At 36.2% G+C, this 27670-nt stretch overlaps 2 protein-coding genes across 8 annotated transcripts in view; one reads left to right on the forward strand and one right to left on the reverse strand.

The window, feature by feature from the left end:
• Window positions 1-23763, reverse strand: part of LOC143895883 (uncharacterized) — a 32255-nt gene extending 8492 nt beyond the window's left edge. Inside the window, exons 1-3 of the mRNA XM_077403325.1 lie at window positions 23619-23763; window positions 16660-16818; window positions 16021-16192 (exon numbers count right to left, since the gene is read on the reverse strand). Of these exons, the coding sequence (XP_077259451.1) occupies window positions 16021-16192; window positions 16660-16818; window positions 23619-23763 (476 nt within the window). The remainder of the gene's footprint in view (window positions 1-16020; window positions 16193-16659; window positions 16819-23618) is intronic.
• The window catches only part of LOC143895895 (nucleolysin TIAR), a 529366-nt gene that overhangs the window by 312447 nt on the left and 189249 nt on the right, over window positions 1-27670 (forward strand). The gene's annotated exons all lie outside the window — the stretch shown is intronic.

A 27670-nucleotide genomic window follows, 5' to 3' on the forward strand; every position in this document is an offset into this window, starting at 1 on the left:
CTAATGATGATATACAACAACATGGGCTAGGTCGTACCATACTTTGCAAAAATACAATACTATACTGAAACTATGTAATATACGCGATACTGTTATTATATAGTCTTGCATAAAACCTATAAGTTGAGTTACTCTAAGATACGATCAAATTACATCGGATAACCTTGAGTAAAAATATTCATATATAACAATAATGCGTAAGTTCATAAATCTTACTTTCAAATCAGGAAATTGCAGGTCTGATGTTTTTACGATGCAAAATTAGTTCTATCTAGCATAATCTAGTTTTATCTTATATATATATGATTTAATTCGCGCAGTTTTTGATTATTTTAGAAAATTAAACAATAACCGAATTCTTAACGTTTTAATACACATATTAATTAAAGCTATGTACTTTTGATACAATTTTAATTAATTGCTAGGTAATTTGGTTAATTATGTCCCGTTAACTCTAAAAGCAGATACGCGCGATTTTAAATTGCGATATTCTGATTTCTCAGAATTGCTGCGGGCAGCAATCGAAATGCCAATTGCTCATTCGGCAACGGCCAAACTGATGATATGAAACGTATGCCGTATGCATATGGTTAACAAAAACCATGTAGATGTTTTAAATAAACCACCACCGGCTACGCCACAAGCTAGTTCATGTTCCCGTGACTATTTCCCGAAGTGAACCTGTGGATTAGCGAAATATGACCGCTTTAGGGAGAAGTGGGAAAAAATTTGCCAGAAATTTGCATCGAACTCAACTCGGTAAAAATGCAAATTTCATCGAGCATCGAACGTGACTCGTATCGAAAAGCGGTGGAAAGAAAAAACAATAAACGTATATCTTTTGAAAATATCGACGAATACGTTTGTATATACTGTATTTGGTAAACAGTAACAACTTTTGTTGTATGTTGGTCCAGTAGAAAATAAATTTTGATTATATGCTAATACAGAACTTATAATGTTGTTAAGAATTATTCATTGAATTTGTTAAAATATAAAAAAAAGAAATTAGAATTTTTTAACAAGATGTGGTGCAAAACATGCAAATAAAAAAATTGAATTGAGCTGTTAATAACTGAAACACTTTGTTTACTGCAAAAAAATTAGAGTTTTTTATTACAATATATAATCAGAATTTTTCTAATTATTATCGAGATGTTATTTAAAATACTTAGGAAATTTCATTTTCTTCTTTACTTCTCTTTTTTGAATAATATATTTTTTTAAAAACTTATTGTTTTCATATCTGTTTACGAAAGTTATAAACATTATATAAATGGTCTTGTGTATAAATTGTTTGTTAATAATTACTAAACTGTTAAAAATAGCATTGATGAAGAAACGAAAGAAACGGCGCATATATATATATTTAGTTAAATCCTAAATTCAACAGATTATGAGAGCTTGTAAACTTACTTATCATTAGCTGCAATAAATTATCATTACGGTAATCACGTATGACCCAGATAGTTCATACCCGTAAATTTCTGTGCTTAAGAGGCACTTTAAAATGCAATTCGTTTGATTACTCCTTTACACTGGGCCGATTCGGTAAATCTCACATATGGTAATTAAGTGCCCCCATCATTAAAAACTCGTGCACTAATCAATTACTATACGTGCCAGTCAGCGTATATACATGCTATGGGCGGATAATAAAGCATATACGCACAGTATATGGTTGCTACTAGAGTGCGATTAAATAAACTTTTATAATTAATTGAGTTATTTTTTTGTGGATATAGCTGTACTTAATGTCTAATACTATTACAACGTCCGCTGATATAGATAATTTTCGGCGATTTCACTGAAATATTGATTGCTAAACAAAATTAGTCTAAGAAAATCGAAATGGAAATTTCGTAATCTTAGATAATAATGTTTGTTTTCTTCGTGTGTGTGTGTGTGTGTGGGGGGGGGGGGTGAACTGGTTTACTTCAACACAAACCGTTTGAGTAACATTGAGTAATATTTCTATTTTTTTTGCGTTTTTTCTCATACGTTTCCGACCGACTGCTCGTCGGTCTTGCATGTTCGAAAAATAATAAAGAATGGTTTTTCGTAACGCTATAGATATATTGTATATAAGACGCGATATTTGAGCACAGCTTAACTGAATGCACTCCCTATAGTGTGCGATACCGTGCCGACTCTCTCGCGACGATGCAGTGGTCGTCCTTCCTCACAGTCTCCGAACGCGAATAGCCTTATGGCAGGATATTACGTACGTGGGATGGCTGGAAGGGAACCCTTCTCGCAAAAAGCGCTGCGTCGCGTCGGGTGGGTAACCGAACGCCGCGCCGCGGTATCGAAGCTGGCAGCGGGGCCATCGTATCGCAATATCCGGCCGGGGTAACGACGGCAGCCAACCGAAAGAGCCCGGGTACGCGAAGCCACGGGGAGCCGTTAGATCGCCAAGGCCCTTAAATTAGCAACGACGTAACGACGATAGGGGGAGACCGAAGTGGTGCAATTTCGCGCACAAACCAAGCGACCGCGCTGGGGCGCGCTGCCTCTGCTCTCGATATCGAAAAAGTATAAACCAGTGGATATGCAAATGCGTCTCGGAAGCACCGTGATGCGATGGTGGCGTCGGCGGTGCATCGACGCTTTCGTTCAGCCACGCTGCTTGAGTCCTCTCCTGCCTGCGCGCACGGACGCACTCAATGGATGGATGTTTTCCTGCATGCAAAGCCTGTCTCGTTCCTGCTTTTCATACAAAGTAGTGCGTAAGTCCGCGTACGACAGCGCACCCATCCAAAATATCCGTTTCTTTTATCCTTTTTCAGTTTCAATGCAGTTGATCGGCTTGGTCGATGAATTTCACTCGTTCAACGAGATAGACAAGTCAAAATGCACATTTTGCATGCAGCAGCCACGAAGAGATTTGCGCTTGCACGGAAAGCATATACCTCTAAAGCTAGTTAAACCGTAAAATTATTTTTAAAATTATAATTGAGTTACATTGACAGACCCGTATCTAAATAAATGAATTTAAGCTAAAAATTTGGAAAATTAATATACAAAAAAATTAGATTATTTTGTATATTATCTATGTGCTGCTAATGCACGAGATGATTGAGATAAAAAGAAATTGAATCGCATACCTGCTATTTTATTTATTTTAATTTATTCGACCTGCGCGTTAAACGATTGATTTCGACGATATAATACTGACATACGTATCAGTAAATGTCAATGATCAAAAAAGATTATTGAAAAAAATCATCTCTTATTTTGCTCGTAAAAAAGTGAAATTATTTTACAAAACTATTGAAACTAAAAAAATTACATTAGACATTCATATGACGTAATTATAAAACACCTTACCTGCTACTATATATTGAATTTCCTATTTGCGTAATTCATTAGTTATCACCAGATATGAGAATATAATTTAATTAAAACTAATGATATACTGAAAGATATCCGACGCGGCTGGTTTTGATTAAACAAATTAAACTTGTATCGACCGACACTTTTGCTCAGTTTCTTTGTACGATTAGTTTGCTCCCAGCCTCGCTCCCAGCTTTTCCCTACGCCGCGCCGCGTGTTCACTTGGTGGTGTAAAATGCTTCTCATCGTGATTGCGACGACAAGTACATCTCGTCGGCGATAATTACCCGTACACGTCCGCGTCGCGAAGGTCGAGGGGGGCGACTCGTATCCATAGACACACGTCACTTCCATATGCCGCCTAACAGGGCGCATTGCTTCTGGGAGGACCGTAGATTGGGAAGACGTTCCGTTTATTAAATGCATTTGCCTTCCGCGCGAATAATATTTTTCTTTCTTTCTCTAATTGAGATAAAGCGTTAATCTTAATGAGTATTAAAAATAATTTTTGGCAAACACGCTTTAAATACCGCGCGTTATCGAACGTCCGTTCTCTTCGCTCGGAATAGATGTGTGTGTGTGTGTGTGTGTGTGTGTGTGTGTGTGTGTGTGTGTGTGTGTGTGTGTGTGTGTGTGTGTGTGTGTGTGTGTGTGTGTGTGTGTGTGTGTGTGTGTGTGTGTGTGTGTGTGTGTGTGTGTGTGTGTGTGTGTGTGTGTGTGTGTGTGTGTGTGTGTGTGTGTGTGTGTGTGTGTGTGTGTGTGTGTGTGTGTGTGTGTGTGTGTGTGTGTGTGTGTGTGTGCATGCACGTGTAACCACACGCGTATAAAGCGGACATAAGTGTAACCGCGCAGACACAGCAAAACGTTACAGAAACGCGCGTACGAGCATGCCGACGAGCGATTACATTTTAGGTATTAGCGTCGGTGTGCGACCCATGCGACTGTGTTTGTATCCAGCGACGCTGTACGTACGTACATCCGGATGATACATATTTATGATAGAACGTGTGCTGGGTGGCGGAATGTGTGCAACTAAACAGCGGCAGAGAGAGAGAGAGAAAGAGAGAACGGTGGAGATTATTTGCAAAGCAAATGGTGCGACGTGGTTCTAAGTGGCAACGGCAGCCACGTACGCGACTAATCTCGTCCTTTTGAATTTCTCGCCTCCGTCTACTTGGTATCGTCGAGCTCGACGCTTCCACGTTGTCTCGCGAGCGACAAGCTCTCTGACGCACGAAAGTAAGATTAGAATCTTCGAGGTGCGGTACCAGCTTTAGTCGCGCTTATATACCCTCTGCTCTCTGCCTCTGCGGGACACAATATACGGCGATAATTGTGGAAATAAATAACGACAGTTGTCGCGCGCATCCATTTACTTGTGCGCGAATGAAACAACGTTCTCATCTTTCTCGCAAATTTCTTTACTCGATCTCGCATAAATGTCAATTACTTGTTATTCGCGAACGGATTCAACTTGTGAACCTATAAAGAGTGAAATATAAGGAAAATATAAAAAAAGGCAAATGTATCTTGTAAGTAAGACGCTGGCGGAGCTACAAGAAATATGAATTTAACATACTTTTCTTTAATAGTGAGCGCAACAGGTAGGTAAATACTTCAAATATGCGACGATTGCATGAATTTCAAGAACATCGTTCGATACTTCAAGAATTCGGATTGCCAAGGAAAATATTGCGTCTTTTAGCCGATATGTACGCGATAGCGCTGCATTCGTAATACACCGTGAGTGAAATGCGCTACTGACAACTCAATTTCATGCTGCATACAATCTGTGATTAAAGTGAAAAATTACTTTAACATGAAAATATCAATGGCTAGCATGTAAAACATGAAAACACACAATAATACAATTTTATATTACGTTTCACATGATGTATAAAATTGTTATAAAATATATTTGGATATGGCGTATCAAAATACACTTCGATATAACGGTTTAAAATAAAAAACGAAGAAAAAAAGACTACCCACTAAATCAGTTTCGTGCACGTAATAGCAAAACAAGTGATAAAAATCAACAAGCTGCAAAGTGGGAGTGAATAGGAATATCGCGTTACACAGTTGTTTCCAAATACATATATATTTTTTTGAAGACAATTTAATTGACTGGAGCTGTAAATGATTTTAAAATAGTATTTACTAATTTTCCACATTACAAGTTAAATTGCGATATTTATACATATAAATCATATTATATATGACAGTGTAATATACTAATTTTTATTTCAATTAAATATTTTATTTTAATACGGCTTTAAAAACCTTCAATTAACATAATGACAAACAATATAAACCTGATACATTTAATTAAATGTTTGTTTATTGTAACATCCAATTAGATACGACAATATTAATTTTGTAGCCAATAAATCAATGTATCCATCTTGAAGTTTTAATTTTTGACATTACCGTACATTGACATATGTCAACAGATCATTAAAGTGCATTAATATTATTATACTGTAAATGATTAATTAAAGATCGTCGAAAAAACAGGATTGCTTTTTTTTAGGTCTTATTTTGCACGTACCGCATGCATATATATAGATGTATAGTAGCATGTTGCTCGAGCACAGTGATGCTTGAATGTACTTCTATTACAGTCAATCAAGAGCTCAAATAAATCAAACAAAAACTGCGACAAATACTATGATCAAAATTGCCGATGTAGGCGAAACCTTTTAAAAGCATATTTGTGTTAGTAACAAAAGTGATAGCGGATGTTAATGCACGGTCGCATTTCGGGTATATGCGTACCATAATAGCTTTTCATAACATTCGGCAGAAAACCACGAGTGAAGGTTAATATGTGCGCGATAACTTTATAAATATAATAAACCTGACAACTAAAATCCACGTGTGGAAACACTCCAACTAGTATGATGCCGGTGTTAAGCGCAATTGAGTTATATTTCTGCGATGAATGCTGAATATGAAAAAGAAACAACCGTACAAAAGAATAAAAGGGATGCATCTACGCGTTAATCCTTTAAAATAAACGTAACATATAGTATTAAATACAATATTAGAAGACAGATATATTGTGTCAAAAACGTACTAGAGATATTAAAAATAAATATTTGAATTATTATAAGTTGGAATATACTTTAATTAATATCGTTAGTTTGGAAAGATTGGAAATTACGAGCGGTAATTGACGTCACCGCGCAAACTGTTAATTCGCGGTCGCGTAAACTTTGCGAATTGCGCGATTCGATGCAGTAGTTACAGATTTTAATGCACGGCTGTCGTGACGGGACCAAGTATACATATCCGTGATGAGAAATTTCGAGTGTAGAACGCAGATGCGATACGGGAATGAGACATACGTACCGGGGGTCATATGGAGAGATCGTAGGAAGTAAATAGTAACATCCTGATGTGGCAGAGAGCTGTTTGCTCTCGTCGCACAGTATTTAGAGCTTTAATGCGACCAGACTGAAAAGCAGACCGGACTCGTGTACGCCGAGGTCGATGGAGTGAGCGGGGTAATGAATAGGGTGTTAGCGAAACACGATGTAACTGCTAACACTGAAGCGGCCACGCGAGTACGTGCTGCGTAGGTATTGTACACCTCGTGGACATATAGCGTAGGTGACAGTTATATCACTGACGGTAGTTCTTGCCTGATGGAATAATTCCGTACGAGTATCAAAGAGTTAAGAGGCATTAAAGAGAATCACAAACTACAAACTTATAACGAAAAGTTAAAGAGCCTGTTCTGTAAAAGGACTTGATAAAATTGAACCGACGGATAATCTTATGAAATTAGTATGAAATTAATATGAAAAAGTATAAACTTATGAAGAAGAGAAATCCAAATATATATTTGAAAACTATATATTATATACAAATAAATGAATAACAATTGAGCGTGAAGAAAGGAATCTTGTAATAAAGAGATAATAGTATAAATCATTAATTACATTATGTCAATATTTTTTAACAAAATAATTATTTTATTTTTGGCACAATTATTAAATTGTATATGCGCGATATCTAGTCTTTTTTTCTAGAGTCATCTCTGTACAAGCATACTATTAAAGTAACATCTAGTAACAATCCATTGCCCTTGTCTTATTGTGAATGCACGATGTTCCGTCTCTACGGCGCAGCGGTCCTCAACAAAGTCAACATATGTAAATAATTCAAGCATCGGAGCAGCGCGATGTGCTTATGTAATCGGGTCGCTGTAGAAAATCTCTCAAAATCCACGAGGAAAAATTATACTCATTTTTCCAAACGACGCACAGAATTACGAATACATATTTATAACAATAAAAATAATTAACACAATATAATGTCCCGATATTTCACATAATATCTTGGAGAAAAGAAAATCTTTTTATTATTTCGAAAGAAATGTTTCTTTATTTAGATAAATAACACTCTTAGTTAATGAACAAAGAAGGTAATGATAGCTAAACGAAGAAGATGATAGTAATAAATGCATGTTAATCAATTTGTATAACATTTTTTATTGTACCACTGTATTGTAAAACAAGAAGTGAAACAAGAATATGCTGCTCTTTAATTACGTGTATACATCAGATATTCACAGCACAAAATTACAAGGAATAATACAAAGCTCGTGAGGGAACGTTACATGTGAAAAATGACGTCTAGTTAGAGGCAACATGAAGGATGATGTTGGCTTGACAACTATGATATATATAATACATACACGAACACATACATACACATTCTCTCTTTCTCTTTCCTTCTTTCACGGTCAACTGGGACGGAAGGGAGCAGCCGGAAGGAAAATGGAGAACGACTTTTCGAGCGTGGGCCCTGGGCGCGGAAAAATTTGCCGTGGTTTCTCTGGCGCTAGCGTAAAAAGCTATGATAATAGAAGCGTAAAGAGGGGGAGGGGGGTCCAGGGTTATTTCATAATTACAGACTGTACTCAGACGAGCGTGCATTATGCCCACCCCCTTTTTCTCTATCTTCCTCTTTCTTTTCTTGCTCCCTCCTTTGCTCCTCTCTCTTTTTCACTCTCTATCTCTTTCTCCCGCCGGTATGTGCATATATTCGTATTACGGAATTAAGGGCAAAGGTAGCTGCGCGAAATCCAGGGAGAAAAAGCACTTTTTCCTATTCTTTGCAGTGCCTATGTTTCTTTTCGGCGACATCGTTACGCTCATTAGTGGGTTATGGGATTTCTCCTTAATTAAACGTATAATGACTTTTACAACCTTATCCAGGTGCTTTGCCGTTGCACTCTTTGCGTTGTTTCACATATAAGACAATTTGACTTCTTCCTTTTTTTAATTTCAGTTACATTGTAAGTGTAGAAAGATGTAAGTTAAAACGCATAAAGGTTGTTTCAGTTTTTATATCTTTTATCAATAAACTCGTAGTCATTTAACGTTTCGTACGATTATTACTTTACTATGCATTTACCAATATATTTTGCTAATAAGAATAAATATTTATAATATATACAATAATATATAAATAATTAAATTTAAGCTTTATGCACATAAAAAAACATGATTAAAATAAAAACTAAAAAACGTTAAGCGCACTGTATAATAAAATTGTACAATACTTTGATAACTTCTATTTATCATAAAATTAATGTTTATCGGATATGAAAGACATATTCTTCCACACACTTTTATTATTTTATTAATTTCATTATTACGCATTTTTATGATAAAAAATTTATATTATGCCATTTTCACTAAATGCAATACATATATGAGAAAATATGTAAAAAAAAAGGATTATTGAAGTTTCCACCGTTTAAATTTTAAAAGTATATTTTTTTATATCACAAGGTATATAAGAAGATTTCTGTCTGATTCATGAAATACAGAAAATTTCTGAGAGATCCGTTCTTTATCAGTTCCTGTGGAATAATGCGATGCATGTGTAATCCTTTAGGCGTTTAGGCCATCGTCGTAGATCAAAGCGCGTCGCATGAGATTCAACCTTCTCCAGCAGTATGCTCGATATCTATCTCGAGCTTCTGGATTTGATACACGTCGGGTATCGCCCGTAATCTACCGCTGCAATCCATGACGTTTGCGTCGAGGTTTCTAACGTTGATTGTAGACGCGCGGTGTATAAACACTACTATAACCGATAGTATTGTGGCATGACACTGTGGGTGAGCGCACAATGAGACCGGATGCGTATACACGACCGCTCGCATATCCCATCTTCTTGACTGCTTGTAACATACAATGTTTTACATTTTGTGACGCTCGTAAAGTACGCGGAGACTATTCTCTCTTCGCAAACTCCTCCGGCCTTTCTGTTGTGCGTTTCTCATCCTCTTTTCCATGGTATGTCCATCACCAACCCTATTTTGTCCTTACATATCCCGCTGCGTCGTTGCGTGGTTCTAAAGTTACCTAAAATATTAACCTCTCTTCTCCCATCTCTACATTAATTATCGTCTAAGCCTAAGCAAAGCACGATCGCGGAAGATCGACATTCGCGCGTATCGAGAGTTTCTCTCGAATACCAATACTCATTAAATCCGCGCGTTTCCTTTCGTGTAACCGCACACACGATCGATCGACCGCAAGAGAGGGTTAAAGAGGTTCAAGTACGCTTTGAAAATCGATGTCGGCGACAAGGCTAGACAGAAGAGCACTTTAAGCGCCTTACTTCGCTTTTGGGGGAATTTTGCGTAGAATTTTGATTAGAGTCAGCCGGTATTTACGTCCGTCGCCACGTGTTTGCGAACGTCGTCCAGTCGTTGACATTCAGGACCATAGTATTAATAGTGGATTCTGAATTCTGGCGCTAATACGCGGTTAACTTATTGTTGTCTGCTAGTTTCGTCAATGCGTAATAAGATGCAAATTTGACACACCATTTTAAAACGGTACCTATACGATATTCTAAACACACTTAAACGATCCCGAAAAGATTAGGACGTGTTTTAAGTGTCTTTACCATAACTTTTCAATGTTTATTTCGAGTGGGTTATTTTACTTGCTAAAATACATGTTTTTAGAATGGAAAAGACGTTTATATAAAATATATAATTTAGATTAATTATAAAAATTAGAAAATTAATTAAGTTATTTCGTAGCTTTAAATATCTTCGTGGTTATAAATACTACATTTAATTTTAGATTAACGTTAAAAATTAGTCTTTTGTACTTGATGCATAATCTTGTATAATTAGTTGTGAAAAGTTTCGATTAACTTTCTCTCGTAGACAACGATACGTAATTAAAGTTATCCAATTTGAGCGTACGTGGTTCTACTACGACAGTCATTTCTAAGGAAGGAGTTAATATCATTTGTATATTATATACATAGAAAACTTATTCTATATTATATATTCTTTCCGAGCAGAGTATTTAGCTTCTTTTTTTTTCTACACTACGAACAATATTCTGTTTAATAAAAACAACTCACATATCTTTTATAATGAAACTAACAGAATTTCCTTGTTGCAACAAATTAAGAAGAAGAAATTTCAAAACATGTAAATCGATGTCAAACATATTCTCATTCATCTATTTTAATTTTAATTGACAAGAACATATTTTTTTAAAATCTAGCAAAAGTCTATATTTAAAGTTGAATATTAAATAATAAGAATTGTATACTTTAGAATTTTGTGGTAATGGCTAATAAACTTTTTTTTTAATACAAAATTAACAGATCTATCAAATAATATGTCAACATATTAAATAATTTTATGTTTTTTTAATACTTTCAATAGAATAGTTAAATCTTCTTCAGTATCTTCAACAGATTTAAGCTTTTCATTCGGAAAAGAAATTTCTGCTCCGTCAGATTTACTTCAGATTTAATCGTAAGTTAGCATATCTTTTCACATAGTTTTTGTTTCATCTATAGGCGCCGCATACGTCCATGCGAAAACACCGCTGCATCACTGTGATAGCAAGAAACTTGAGTGACGTTGCATCGTTGCGATGTGACAATTATCTTTGACATAAATTTAATTTCATATTTCTGACATGCGTGGATCCTAGTGTCGCATGTCGCCTGGAAAGAAAAGCAAGGCAATACAGGCAAATCCGACTGCAATAAAACGCCAGCCAATATAATAAATGTTCTGAATACGTATTTGCATGTTACGAAATATATGAATAGCTATATTCTGCATATATGAGTTTTTTTATTCTGTTAATAGTAACATTCATTAATATATTATTTCTTAAATAATTTTTTTTAAAAACTGCGATATATGGTTAGTATTTTTCTACTATAAAGATAAAATTAAATTTGCGATGTCTTTTTTCTGGCATGTTTCTACTGTGTTTTAGTTCATATAGCAAATGTAAAGAATATTGAAAAATAATTGTTTTTTGAATTGCATCTAAAATTTAGTTTATGAAAATATTCTGCAATAATGTACGGAATTTATTTCTCTTTTTGTACTCTTTTTTTATATTTAATAATTGCTTGTTTAAAATAATGTTAATTGAATATGTATAATGACACGAATAAGTTTTCCTGTTTGGTGCGTCGTGTTCAAGAACTAAAGTTTTCATTTAAATTTCAATGATTGCTGGACGTTCGTGTAAATGAACATTAACGCGGAAGGGCTACCGAAGAAACGATAAGTTTAAGCGACATGCCGCTAGAGATTTAATTATGCAGGAACTTCCGACTTAGCTATATTATCGGGTACGGCGGGACGGCACTGGTGATGTTATATTATTCTTGTAATTTCATGGGGATTTACTTGAACCGAGCAATTAGCATGCAATGTTACGTATATACATTCGCGCGACGCGCGGAAGAGTGAGAAGCTGTGATACTGAAACGTGGCCGAGAGAGAACGGTATAGCATTAATCGTGTAACAGGAAAGTAGAAGCAACGGCAGGGCGTGAGTTTGTTCATTTGTCATCGGATAATCTTTCTGCACACATCGTATAAAGATGTTGCATACGTCCATGCCGCTGGTGTTATTATTAACGCTTTGCTCTTTCGCAGTTGCGCGACCTCGTTATGATTATAATTAGGCAAGAAAAATAAATAATAAATAGATGCTAATACGAAAAGTCTATAGTTTAAGTCGAGGTTTAAGTGTTTCTAAGAGCATCTTTTATTACAGTCGGTGAATATAGAACGGGTTATGGCAGGGATTGTTTGCATAAAATGTCAGATATATGAATCACTGTACTATTTTATTATTTTACTTATTTTGCCCAACATAATTATTTCTGGCTCATTAGCGCAAGCGGGATTAAGGAAATAAATGGAGTATATCTGACATTATGTTATACCATCATAACCTATACTGTTATTATAGTTTTTCATATAAAAATAATAAGATTCTTTAGAACTTTAGTTTGTTTTTTTTTACAAATTATTAATCTCCTTTTTAGTTAAAAATAAATATATACATTTGTTCTTACTTATAAAAGATTTCTACCTATAAAAGATATATCAAAAATATTCTCTAAAAGAGTGAGATATACATTGTTAATGATTGAAAAACCGCTACTTTAAAATAATCGTGTAAGAGTAATTAAACGGAATATAAATGGACTCTCTCTTACGCAAACAGAAAAAAATTCTATTCATCGCGCGAACGGAAAAGTATGAATGTGCACTCTCACCTAATTTTCCTCTTATTATGATCCACTGTTGGAAAGTGGGAGGAACGAGCAAGTCTCGACGTATAAAGAACGAATAGGTAGAATACTTTGCTTTAACGTTTTACAGCGCGTACGACATCATGCGTCATATTATGGACGGAGAGTGGGGAAAAGGGTTGCTGGGAACGAGTTGGGGGAGGGGAGGAGATGGCGTTTCATATTCATTACATCGGTAGCTATTTGTCACAGACTCGTATCGGGTTGAAATACTGGCCGAGATAGCCTAGGTCCCCCATTGCATTGTTAAAATGTCCAGGGAAAAAAGCTCTTCTCGAGAGAGGCGGAGGAAAAAAGAGGTAAAAAAATAGCAGCGTCGAACAATCATCGCTCATGAGTTTGGTATTACTGCTCGGCTACTGAATGTAATGAATGTCGTGTAATGAATCGCGCGGATAATCAGCTATTAGTAGATGCTCTATTTAGAATATGATTGCGAGTGGCACGGAAAAGTTATGAACGCGCTACATCCCCTACCTACATAACTCCGTCACCGTACAGCAATTACTTACTTCGATTTCTGCGCGAGGAAAAAAGTGGGACAGACTTGGAACGCATGTGGTACGCACGACAGTGTGATCCGTCGCAAATAATTCAACTTTTAATAGGTTCGATTTATGATTGTTGATATATCTGCGTGGACGATGACGCAAATACGCCTTAATCGATGCATCAAAAGCAATTGTTATTTATAACAATGACCATTCAATAGTTGGATCGCAATAAATCGCGTTCAGTCACATTCTCTCGTATCGCACATAGATAATGAACATGGACGACATTGCGTGTCAACGTCTAATTACGCATTCTATTAATATAACGTTATATAACCGCACCGTTGTTACGTCCGCTTTTCGTAGTCCTATATAGAAGTTTTACCTTCTATGCCTACATCCCGGTTTAAAGGTAACTGATGTTGGCACTTCGCTCGCGAGATTAAGAAACCTGATTTGTATTCATACATTCATCGATTATATACATATCTAGACCTCACGTGAGTCGAGATATTCTAAACAGATATTTATATGCACGGAAGAAAGGAAACTATAGGGCCCCCCTAAGTCATATGTGCATGTGTGTGAAACACTCTCATTAACTTATACAATTCGCATGCATTTACACTTTTATGTAATGTATGCAATTATTGCGTTGCACTACTTGACAGAATCACAGAGACTGCGATATTTAAGAACACATTCTTTGACACCTGACACGTGTTTAGAGAAAATAAAAAATGAAACTTATTACTTATATAGGTATGACAAAAATAGATAGAATAAATAAATAAATAAAAATAATACACAAAATGCTGTAACTAGATAATATTTAAAACCTTATCTACTAATTTCTTAATTAAATAGCTCAACTATCATAAGCTATTCTCTCACAAAATACAAGCAAGGTAATTATTAGCACAATCCATTAAAAAAATCTCTCCTTTCTTTTGTCTCTGCAAAACGGAAGACTGTTCAGAAAAGCTTTGCGCGTTGTCTTCCCTCATTTCGCGCTTCAGGGAGGCTAATTATGTCGTTAAGAACATGGCACAGTGTGCCTATCAAGCGTACAGGATTAAACAAGTTAATCAGATTTTAAAGAAAAGTAGAAGAGATTGCAAAAATTGTGGATATTCTTATACATTTCAAATTTTTTGGTTCTTTGTGTGACAAACGTAAAATTTTTAATAAATGCAATAAATTAACGAGCATTCTTGCACAAATTTCAAAGACATAATTATTTAATTGATATTTTCCTGTACATTTTTTACGAAAAAGAAATTGTCTTATAAACTCTGGAAATCTTGCCGATAATATAGGCACGTGAGTTAATAATATACGCAGTCAGAAAGATTTCCATGCTTTAAAAGAACATTAAAATAAATATATGGTAAACATTTTGGAAATAGATGGAAAGGAAATTTAAAAAGACTTGGCAGTAACAGCGTTTACAGGATTGAAAAAGGAATTAAAAAATAATAATTTGACAAATTCTATGAAATTTGCGAAGGAAAACCCTGCGGATACTCGATTTTTCTCATCATATTTGACGTAACGTAATGTAATAAGGGAGGGAATCAAATGGGATTTCAAAGATAATATCTAAAATATACTATAAGAGAAAATGAGAAAAGAGAAAGCACGAGTCAGGGTCTTAAGGTAAGATAGTAAGATGGGCGAAGTAAGTATTATGATTTGAGAAAACTTTCGCAGAAATTTGAGAAAATAACAGGATCTTGAACTTTTCTCCACATTGGCAAATTGAACGTTAACCAGTCTCGCTGCCGGCGGGGTACAAACGAAATAAAGGCGGAAACACCAAACATATACGATATGTTACGGGGTAGGAAAGAATAAAAAGAGTAAAAAAGGTACGTTGGGCGGAAAAAATATAATTTGGAAAGCTTCCGGGAAAATTGAAATAAACGGACAGGCGTACCGGAATCGCGGCGTTTTCACTGCGTGGGCGGGTTAGTTAATAACATAGCCAGACAACCATTCTAGCAGGACATTGAGGGGAAATACGCAAGATATTTATATATATTTATATATAAAGATATACATATCTCGCGAGACTTGGGAGAAAAGAGAGGGAGAAGAAGGTAAAAGCTTGTGGTCAAAGTTTTCTGGGAGATATAGGCTGTTAAAAAAAAAAAGGAAAAATAAAACGAAAAAAGGACTATAATTTGGGAAACCGCGAACACGATACACCGGTATCTGCTGGGAACCACGCGCAGTGTGTCACGCGTCCTGGTTTGGGGCAATGGCAACGAGGTCGCCGGATGAGAGGAGGCGACCGCGCGATGGGATGGGCGCCGCGGCTCGAGTGGTGGAGAGGTGGGTGTTAAACGCAACATTTTTCAGCAGATAAGTCACGTATGTTTAATTATGTATATTACCGCCTGTGGGGCTGAAAACCAGAGCACGACTGCCGCCGCCGCCGCCGCTGCCGCCGCCGGCGTCGCGTCGCGTCGCGTCCCACCTCACCCCGCCCGACCTCGTCGTCGAATAAAAGAGAAGATACGCGACCCATTCGCCGCAATATTTTATTTTAATTATTAATTACTTGTGTGCGTGGCCCATAGCAATTAGGTGACCCTGCAGGAATGCCGAATTCCGTGGTGGCAGAGACTCACAGCCCCTGATCCCCTTCCTCATCGTCCACTCCGTGTCACCGCATTCCCCATTCGTTGTATTATTCGGACTATTCGGACCGGTACTAGGTGTTACGTAACGTGCTAACGCGTGAGGAAAAGAATGGGAATTAAGCGCAATCTTTAGCAAATGGTTGAGATGTAATTTAGCGTCCACGAATTACTGCATTTTCCGTCGCACTATACAAATTCGAGCAAAGAAATCAAACAATTCCCTTCTAATTTTTTAAATTAAAAATAGAAAGAATATTTATTATTGTTTTATTTATATAATGTTATTATATATTGAATATTTATCAACTTTACCTTAATAGTTGTATTTTTATATTCAGAAATTAGAACAGCTATTACTCATATCTTAGTTGATAAATTTACCATTTACAACACATGGCTGGTCATAATTACCTAAACATTCCATTCATTCGCGATTTCAAAAGCATGCAACGTAATACCGTAATCCTATAGTGCTATTAGAAATCTTCTTTGTGCTCGTACACAGATCAAATTACTTCCGGCTAGCACGAAAAACTACTGTGCTTAATCTCCCTTACCTTTGCCCCTTGCTGTCACTTTGCACCTCGCCTTAATAACCGGCTGCACGAAGCGCAGGAAAGGTCGCGACGAAAAATAATATAATGGCACGAGAACCGTGCCGCAAGCATCGTTGCCGACGTCGCTTTGACGCCAGAGTTGCCTGTTGTCGCTCTGCTCTGCTTTTAATAATTAATATCATTATACACGCTCGAACGGTCAGAAGCAAAGCCCGCCATCGTGTATGTTATCTTGGATAGGTGACTGTTTATGACTGTTTAGCCGGGGTCGCACGCCAGATAGGTAGATAATAGGAGCATGTACATCCTGAATCTACGCTTGTGCCGTAGCAATAAAACGGCAAAAACTTTTCTCGTCTAAGCTGCTGTACACTCCCGTCCTTCTCATTCTTCGTTACTCATGCGCTCTGGCTTCCTATCTCTATCTCTTTTCTACTTTTGGTTTATTCCTCTGTAATCAACGGTGCGTTATTTTGACATGTACTGCTACAACTGGTTAGTATACGTTGTGTTTTTGCATATTTTTGATACACAAATTAATTAGCGTACATTTTTCTGGATTGAGTTTATGTCAGGATTACAATTGTATAGGATTACAATTGGGTAACATAAGTAATATCTTATCTCCTACTCTTATTTCATATTTTTTCTATAGATTTGTTAGCTTTATTTGTATTTGTTAGATTTATTCAAAACACAATTTTTCGTAAGAAACTGCATAATATTTTGTAAGCGTAAAAGTATTAAAAATACTTAAACGTTAAAATGATTATTAGGTCTTTATTCATTGTACAACAATTTCTATTAAAAATTGCAAACCAATATATTCTTTACAAAAAATTATCGAGATGTATAGCAATTTATTTAAATGTGAAAACTATTGTGTTGTATCAAAGTTTTATCAAATTATTCTATACATGAAATTTTTTAAGAGAATCATTATATAACTTTATTTAATAAATATTATGTAATTAAATATTTAGTATGTAAAATAAGAAACATTAGTAGATAATAACGAGAAGATTAAAGTATACTTATGGGCAGCCCGATCGATTTTTCTACACCACAGCAATAGAAAATCGAATCAGTATGGAACAAACGATCGTACAGTATTAACTCTGCTGCAGAATTAAAGTCAATCTTGCCAGGTAAAATCGGAGTTAAGAATAGAGCATGAGCAGGATAGTGTGGTCGGAACAAAAACGAGAATAATGTAGTTTGGAAGTATAGTGTTATTGGCTGCAGGACCCTTCTCAATGTATTGCCAATTCTTTGAATCATTAATGGCCTTAGGCCGACCTCGTCAATCTTCTACCTTCAGTATCAAGAAACATCGAAAAACTCGATTTTCCGAGATTGCGGACAATTTATCAATCTGTAAAAAATGTCAACACATGAATACACGTCATAAAACACGAGGCGTTAAGATGTACAATTTATAATTTTTGCTCATAAGAAGCTATAAAACATTTTTAGTAAGTATAAAATTTTTGCTACGAAAAGATATATAATAATTAAACATTTATTGATTATATTTAGCAGATAAAATAATCATATGTTGGCTACTATATTATATTATATTTGATTTTCAGGACTTATTAATAGATTTATTATATAATTTTATTCTTATCCGTTAACACACAATTGTTAGTAAATCTGTATGAATTGGTACATTATTAATTACAATGTGATTATTAGTAAATTATTTATAATCCTAATTTAAATTATTGAGTTATATTTAATTATTTCAACGTTAAATTACATTAACAACTTTATCACTGCTCCATTTCGAATGTCGTGTAGTAAATCTTTTAAGACATTAGAAATTGCATATTAAAATAGATAAAATACCTCAGGTGTAATTAAACATTCCCAAAGTTTTTGTCGAGAGATCTACAAGTAAGCATATCTCTCGGCATATCTAGATATTAGTCTACATAAAGCGCACATTTAATTTTTATATTATTTATAATACAATATTAAAAGATTCATGGTATAATATACGTCAGAGAAAACGAATGCAAAACTTTGCAAAACAAGTAGAATGAAACTTGAATATCACAAAGTTTCATAGCTTGTACCTCGCAAATAATTAACAATTTACACACAATAATATTGACCGAAGACATTTTAAATGAAAACTAGGGTACACTTCACGAAGCTGATCCACCATAATATTTATGATATTTATACTGCAAAATGTTATATACGAGGATTTGTAAATTTATTGCATATTCCTGTATACCATGTCGTAAATAAGGAAGGATTCGAACGTAAAAGCGAAGTTTTATTACTGCAGCTATAGTTATGGCGCGTTCATTTCTCGAGTTTGTACGTTCAACTTCATTAACAAAGAATGAACGTATATTAATTTGCTATTGTCTGCTATAGTAAGAAAAACTGAGGGTGCTTCCTAATGAATAAAATACGTTGTCACGAGTTTGAGTGACGAAATTTATATCATTTATTATTTTATTATTTAATTTTCAATTAAATGACTTTTTAGTTTTATTTAATGTTTGAAAATAGTAAAGATTTATATTACACAATTATAAATATTTCTTCTTTATTATCAAGTTTAGTTTAAGTTAATATAATAGAATATGATTATGAAATTTTATCGTGATTTCACTGTTTCAACACTGTTTCTACATCATTTTCAATCTTGTCGTTCAAACCAATGAAACAATCTAACGGAGGTCTGTGTGCTAGAGAAGAGAAATGAACCTCCTGCAACATTTACAAAGAAGCTCAATACGGCGGACTCATATGTAACTTTTGAGAAGAAGCTATGACACGGCGAGAAACGGACGAGTTATTTCATTCACGGATTTCTCATAAAATCAGAGTATCGAGAGGTTGGTGTCGCGTATTTAATAATGCAGCAACACCGGATGTTCGTAGCTAGCTATCGAGCCAGCGATACTGGGGAGGGGGAGGGCGGAAGAGCGAGAGTCGGATGGGAGGAGTTCAACAGAGGAAGGGGTTTGCTGCTGGGGGTGGCGATGGGATAGACCAGATTAAATATTTCACAACGCATTTCCGCCGTTGCGCCCGGAGGGTGGTTTGGGATGGGGCTGAACCGGGAGACTGAGGGGCAGCAGAAAAAAAAAGTGTAGTACAATTTTGCGCGACAGGAAAACCCCGCGCACGCTTTTCGCCGGTTGAATATGGATTTTCGAATGTGTATAAGCTTTCCGGAGATTTCAGGTTTCATAATTGATAAAGAAGTTCTTGAATTTTGAGAGAAGAAAAGAAATACTTGGGAAAGAGAAGTTGAAGGTAGCGTGATTTCATAGCATAGCGAAATCGTGAACTGAACTAGGAGAATCGAAATAAGAATGAGAATAAATAAAAAAGAAGGCACGCCTGGAAGAGAACAACAGTATATTTAAGTAAAATATTAGAATATTATAATTAGATCGGTAAAAAATGATTAAATAATGCTTTAAATATTAAACAACATAATTGGAGATAAAGACTAAGAATTGTATAGATTTAATTCTCATGTAAATTCAAGACTTGCTCGTAGCGGATCCCTGTTATACGTTGCCAGCTTTCTCAGAATCTTACTGGGTTGCACAAACTTACAACCCACTGCCCTCTTGTCTACCAACAAGCGCGCATTAATGTAATGCCCCTTAACCTTACGAACGGTTAGATGGATCGTGTCGGGGGTGCTTTGTTGCGCTATGGCTCGTAATAAACGCGACCCGTTACCCGACAGTTGCTCACGTGCACGAATAGCTTTATAGATCTTGTCGCGTAGCCGTTACAGACTCATCGTTCCTATATTTTATAAACTTATAGTATCGCATTATATTCGCGTCAATAACGTACACTAACGAAACAAATCAACACGATCAAGTTTTTGTCATCTCTCTCCTGACCATGAGTTTCTTTCATCGTGATAAAAATCTATATAATCCATCACATTTATGTGGGTGCCTGTCTCCTTTAAAATCCATAATTGCATTATCGGCAACATTTGCAATATTATTTAAATTCTAAAATAACATCACATTTTAGAAGATAAAAAGTAGCTCGAAGAATCACCAATCTTTTGTTATGTAATTTCTATTTTAAATATCCGCAATCACGTACGTTTCTTCTTAATAATAATAAAAAAAAGAAAAAGGCGACTTGATCGAGACAATCGCGACTCTCCGCATACTCACAGTATACAAGAAGATCGATAAATCCAGGGAAGTTGGTCGCATGAAAAATCTAGAAATCCACTTTGTTATTTATGCGTTGGTTTGCTTGCCAGGATGCAGGGATACATCTGCACGTGGGACAGGATTATCATTTTTCCTCAGTTATCCCGGCAAAGCTGTTATTACTTTTGATATTCTTTCCGTATGTTTCACTGGCTATATCGATTTAAATCCGCGTTGTCCGAAGAAGAAAAATCCAAAGTACACAAAGAGAAAGGACACAGGCGAAAGACGAGTCAAATTTATCTTTAATACCGCATTTATATTGATTGCAATTTATAGTTGATTAAGAATTAAATCTCCACGAAGTGTGTCGCGAGTCAAATACAACACTGCCTCGGGGCAGCTTGGGATCTGACAATAAGTGATAAAGATGTTTTTTAATCAGCCTTAAACCTAAAGCATTATTTTCAATTATTAATGAGACAGATGAACTCACTCTATATGTGTATTTATGTTCTTTTTATTGGATCAGCGCTTAACAAGATAAAACGTGAAATTTATTCCGTTTCTGTTTCTCTTTTCACCACAATGATAATATAGTACAGATTAATGATGTCGAATTGAGTTTTACGATTGTACTTCTTGCTTTGGAATACATGTATATTGCTGTGCGCATATATGTATACACTCCTCATTGCCTAAAGGTATAGAGATATATGTATATGTTGACACTTTTGACCAACAATGGATAAATATCTACAGTAGATTTTTCTTTATGTCGCTAATTATTATGTAGCTATTAAGGAATCTGCGACCTTTTCATTTTTATCTCTCTTGTCAAGTGTTAATTTTTCATCTTATTCTAAAACTAAAATTTTGTGTTTGCGAGTTAGATAAAGAAAATCTGATAGGTACTTCTCTCTTATCCATTTATCTAAGTAATAGTTTTTATTAATTATGTTTCTCTTGAGTCGGCCTTATATGGCAACATAAAGCAATTATAATAGCGTTTCAAATTTAGTCCATGTAATGTGTCCATTGCAGACTATGGATTTTAATCAGATATGAAGTACACTAAATTAAGCCAGTGTAAGCCGAGGTATGCTAGATTATGTCAGACTATGACAAAGTTTCTATGCCACAGTAACCCTGAATACAGCTTCGTAAGCTAAAGTGACTTCTCAGAGAAGTGTAGCTAGAATGAAGCAGTAATTTACTTTAGTTATTTTTATTTGACCCACGCATAAATTGTAAGTATTAATTGATCGGTTAAATCACCAATCCAAGATTAGTTTTCATTAAAAACTTTTTTCTAATAAAATAACTAATCAATGTATTAAAAAATTTACAATTTACAATACAATTATCTGTTATTGTTACATGTGTGTATTATTGATTTTTATTTAGAAGTTTAAATGAAGTATCATGTTTCATAAAAGCAACAATGAATTTTATGATAAATGTAGAATTAAAAAATAGGATTTTCTTGTACATTTATATATAGGATCAATATTCGTTTCTTTCAATAGCAGTGCAATTCAGTTGTGCGGGGGCTCTCCTGTATTGAGGTGCTAATTGACGATTACGATCATCTTCACGCGCGCGCAATTATGCTCTCCATATGTTTGTCTTCTGCTCACTTTATTTTGACCTGCGTACGCGAAACGAAACGTGGCCGTGTAATGTGCGAACTTCCACTTCCAACGTCGTTACTCGATGAGAAAGAACAGCACGGAACACTCGATTTTCGAGTTATTTGTTTAACGCGGGAGCTAGCGAGAGACTATAAGGGGAAAGCAAAAAAGCAGAAAAGGGATACGCTGCAGAAGAGGTAGCTGGAGAAACACCGAGCGCGAGAAAAAAATTCCGAGCCAACTGAAATAAAGAGTGGCCAGACGAAATAGAGAACAACGGAACAACAAAAGTGAAAATTTAATGTAATAAAACAAGTGAATGTTTTATATCTATGTAACTGGTTTTTTCTCCGATGCGGTTCCATTTGGTTCGTAATGGCTTTAAATAAATTATTTTTAAATATTATAAAATTTAAATATAATTTGTTTTGTTTTTCTGACACAATCTGAGTGGTAACAGCTATTTTTAAATAAATATTTGTGGGGAAGTTGTGAATAATTTTTGTTAAAATTAAAAAAAAATCGTATTAAGCCTCAAATTGTATAAAAACGATAGTCAAAAGTATAAAAGCACCTTAATACAATTTATTCTTTTCCCAAGTTTTTTTTATTTGAAACCATACGCAGTTGGAAAGGAAACGTTATATGAAATAACATTTCCAGCAATCGAAGATGAATGCGATAGACACTATCCGCATGCGAATTCTTTTCAGTTTTGCTGGGAAATGAATGCAAAACAGTCCGACCACCGCGATAAACCGGTGCGTCGGATGGATCGAGCGTAGCATTCTCTGAAAATTTCACGTGCACCGGCGAGGTGAGGTGCGCACGGACGAAAGCTCGCACGCACGCGCATATTTTCCCAAATGCGTATCTCTTATTCAAATTGCATGGAAAATTCGGTACGTCCGGCCCGGCACAATTTATGGACGGGCCGCACTTTGCGGCGTGTCACGGCCGCTGGTCTGCAGCATTCGTAGCTGTAATTGGGATTTATGGGTACGCGTAAGCCTTTATGGTGACTATGGCACCGCGCGTTTGGTGTATACATGTATTTGTTGCTGCACGCGTAAATAAAATGAGCACAAAGAGTGAGAGAGATGGGCGTCGATTCGCACGCAGTCATGACGAGCGTGGGAGAAAGAGAGAATGGGTCTCTATTCACCACGAGGCACTTGATGTTGCTCCAGCGTGCGAGTTTTCCCACGATCACCATCCATATCCAAAGTGGCGAGCGCGTAGGTACGTACGGTGTCGCCGTAGGTAATCGATTTATCGGGTATGATTTTTGGACATTTTTTCGCCCACATCATCCGATAGAATAATTGAATCGGTCTGTGGAAAGGCATAGATAAGTTTCGCGTTTGGCCATAACTATTGATCGCTAGATAAATCTCAGAAACGAATAGTCTTAGAATAAAAAATTTTTTTTACACAAAAAATTGTTTTCATAGCTGTTGACACGTGTGGAAATAATAGTAGATTTTTAATGGAACTATAGTGCATATTCTGTTATATGTACGTACATATATTGTGAATAAAAATGAAAACTATACGTTGAATGTTAAATTTTTGCGCCTGTAATTGATATTTGTTATGACGTGTTACAGAATAAGAAATAATTTATGTTTACGAGTTTCACATCAAAACGAAATGCATGGCGTATTAAAGTCACATATGAAAATTTTAAATTGTCGACCTGCACAATCTATCTTGATTTTTAGGCTTTTTCCTAAAAACAAGGGAAATATGACAATGAATGTGATGTTATAAGTAAAAGATTGATTAATAAAAGATTTTATTCCATAAAGATGATCTTTTCGCCAGCTGGATACGATAGTTTCGCCTATATCCACGAGTGATAAACTTAATGCTTACAGTAGATTCGAGTTCTACATGTCGCTCCGTACGTTTGCAAAGCTCCGCGCTGTCGTATAACACGCCGCTTACTGTTGGAATACAGCTATGTTTGATTTAGCGCGGAATGTTGCCCGCGGCTAGAACCGCCACCCAAGCCTTCCCAAATTACGTTTACATAAATGGCTAACAATTACCAACAAGCCGAGGATACAACAAACACACGGGGCGCGGCCTCACCGGCCTCGCCTGGCCTGGCCTGGCCTGGTTGTGGCCTAAGTAAAAACTCGTTAATTAATTAACCTCGCCCTTTCTCTCTGCCGGCTTTGTGAGCAAACACAGGAGCGGGTGTGGGAGGTTTACGCCGTAGTTGTAAAGGGAGGTATAGGGACCCGTTAAACTACTGGGGATGTCCAACCTCGAGAGGGCCCCCGGCGTGTTGTGGTAACCTGAGCCGACTAGCAGTCCCCTCTCTCCCCTTATCCCTCCTTTATATACATCTGGAAGTCGTAGCTGCAATTCTGCCACGGCGAGCCCTACAGCGAATCCTTGCAGACTATTCTCTGCGTCGCTCTCGACCCCCACCTGCTAAGCCCGCTGGCATGGCCGGCGTATATGTATATATATATGTGTGTGCATTATGTTCTCTCTAAGCAAAACATACCCAGAAGCGCATAGCCTTAGCTCCGACTTCGCGGTTACTGCTGCTTGATCTCGCATGGTCGATCTCTCCGCTCCTCTACCATCTATCCTATTCGCGCAAGCTCTCCTTGTCGCCATCTTTGTCCATGGTTATGAGAATTATGCTGCGGGCGCTTAAAAGCTTCGTAAACATCGAGCACGTGCAGTAGAAAGCCATATGCGGGTGAGGTAGTGAGGTACTGTTGGGGAACAAGAAAGGGATCAATGGTGGACCCAAGGCGGAGAACTGACTTCTGTAAAGACCAGCCTTATACTCGTCCTCGGCGGTAGAGATGCCACGGAATATTCCACAAAGGATACTTTACGTTAATGGTACTGTGTTCTCTCTCTCTCTCTCTCTCTCTCTCTCTCTCTCTCTCTCTCTCTTTGTACCTGACGTTCTTCGCTTTCTTGTTTTTTCCTTCTCTTTATTCGATGGAAATGATAGCAGTTGGTTTTGTTCTTCTCAACGAACCGCTCGAGGCTTCGATGAAGAAAAAGAAACGTCATTAGCTTACTAATTATGAGTCGATATTGGATATTATTAATTTTTATCTTTGCCTTTGAATTCGCCGCTTTAATGAATTCCTTCGCGCCGCACGAAGATAAAATAATCTCACGCATGAGTTCTCTCAATAAGTCTTGGAATCAACACGAAAAAATTCGATGGAACGATGGAACGTTTCATATTCCAGCAATGTTAGCAACATGCTGCGATATTTATTCATAATATAACAAGAACATGCGATAATGCCTTCACTCACGTGGCTGCTATCATTTTATCCATCAATATATAATAAAGGTAGAATTGATGTTTGAGTAAAGTGAACGAAAGTGAAATGATCTCTGTTTTGTCGCGGTAGCTCCGAAGGGTAACAAAGCGGATGACTGGAAGCGAGAGTGCATTGTGGACAGGGAAAAAGCGAGAAAGAAAGAATCATCGAGTTGTCGCAAAAACTGCGTGACGAGTACGAAGGCACAGTATTCTCTGTAGCAGTCTGCGTTTGCGTTGACCCTGGAGGTTTTCGGGAAACGAAGCGCGTAATTACACGCCCAAGGGCGAGCGTCGTTCCAAGCAGACCCCTTACTAACTCCCCGCTTACGTTTGCTCTACGATTCTCCGCACCATGCTCGGTCCAATCCTGCCCTCTCTCTATTATACCTTTCTGGTCCTTTGCTTAACACATCTCCATATTTCATTTTGTAAATAATCAATCGGGCCGATAGAACTGACAGATAACGTTTAGCGTATGTATATACTTCTTTCCAAGCGGAAAAGTGACTATGTTTATCGAAGATCAATTCATAACAAAATCCAAACACTTTTTCAAAAATTATTGACGCCTTATAAGAATATTTATATATAAGCTTATTTTATGATAAACTTTTTAAAAAAGAGTTATATTAAAATAATAAGCAATGCTTTGTTTATGTATATGTTTATAAAATATAAATGTATATGAATGCCATTATCTCTCCACTATGCTATTTATTAAACATGTATTTGATCATTGTTAATATTTATGACATACAGTTCGAGAGTTTAAAGACTTTTAAATTTGCATAACATACTTTATTAAATGGAAAACGCGAAACATTGATAATATCAACGTATGATAAATAGAATTATTTAAAAAAAAAAGAGAGAAATCTTGCTATGCAAAAATACCATAAGCGACATGAATTGTTCGGAAAAAGCACTTAGTCATTTTATATCGTTCCACACATTTTTGACGTCGATTTTCTTCTCCACTGCAGAAAACTCTTCAGCGTTTCCTAGGGACCAAAAGAGATAGACCGAATACCACTCGACATTTCTGATACTCTGTGGGCGATTTCGATGCTTTACATTCCAGAACTTATTCCTCTTCGCCTGGTTTCTTCACATACTACATATCTTATAAGTATCTTGTACATAACGCCATATCTGAGACAAGAATTTGGTAAAATAAGAAGATATGTCTTCGTACGCATTCAATTCGAGGAAACTACACAGTAGAAACATTTTTCATTTGTTCGAAACAATACATTAAAATCTTGTTATGTTATTTCTTTTTTTTTAAACTAGTTAAACAATGTATTTTAACTATAACTTTTTTTCAAATTTATTTGTTATTTTCAGTTAGTTAAATATCAGTTATTTTAAATAATTTAATTAATCGCGCGGCAGGAACATCTTAATCTCAATCTTAATCTTGCATAATAGTGTCTTATCTACGGCATCCCTTTAGATACTACAGCACACGATACATCGGGTATAATACTCGATAAGATGCTTATGTAGAGATCAGAAAACAGGTCTCCAGTGTTGCATCATGAGTAATATGTTAGACGTTACTTGCTTACTTTTATTATCTTCCGTTTATGCCTCAGGAAAATGAAATTTTCTCCGAGATGCCGGCGATTCGTCTTGTGGGATTAAAAAGTTCCTTAATTTCCCTAGCGGGGCTTCGGCATCTCACCTCTTCTTCAATAATACGTTCCACCATTCGCCATGCATCCTCTTTCGGCCAAGCTATACGCAACATGGCTATAGCTTTTGGCTTATATCTTCCGACGTTGTATATCGCAAAAAATTTAGACTAGGGATTGTGGACAGTTGTGCGAGTTCAAAATGGAAGAAAAAGGAAAAAAAGAAGAGAAGCAACGGGCTAATGCGCGCAAAAATTAAACAGAATT

This window comes from Temnothorax americanus, unplaced genomic scaffold, assembly GCF_048541705.1.
Source record: "Temnothorax americanus isolate GAGA-0224 unplaced genomic scaffold, ASM4854170v1 Scaffold17, whole genome shotgun sequence".
Lineage (NCBI taxonomy): Eukaryota > Metazoa > Arthropoda > Insecta > Hymenoptera > Formicidae > Temnothorax > Temnothorax americanus.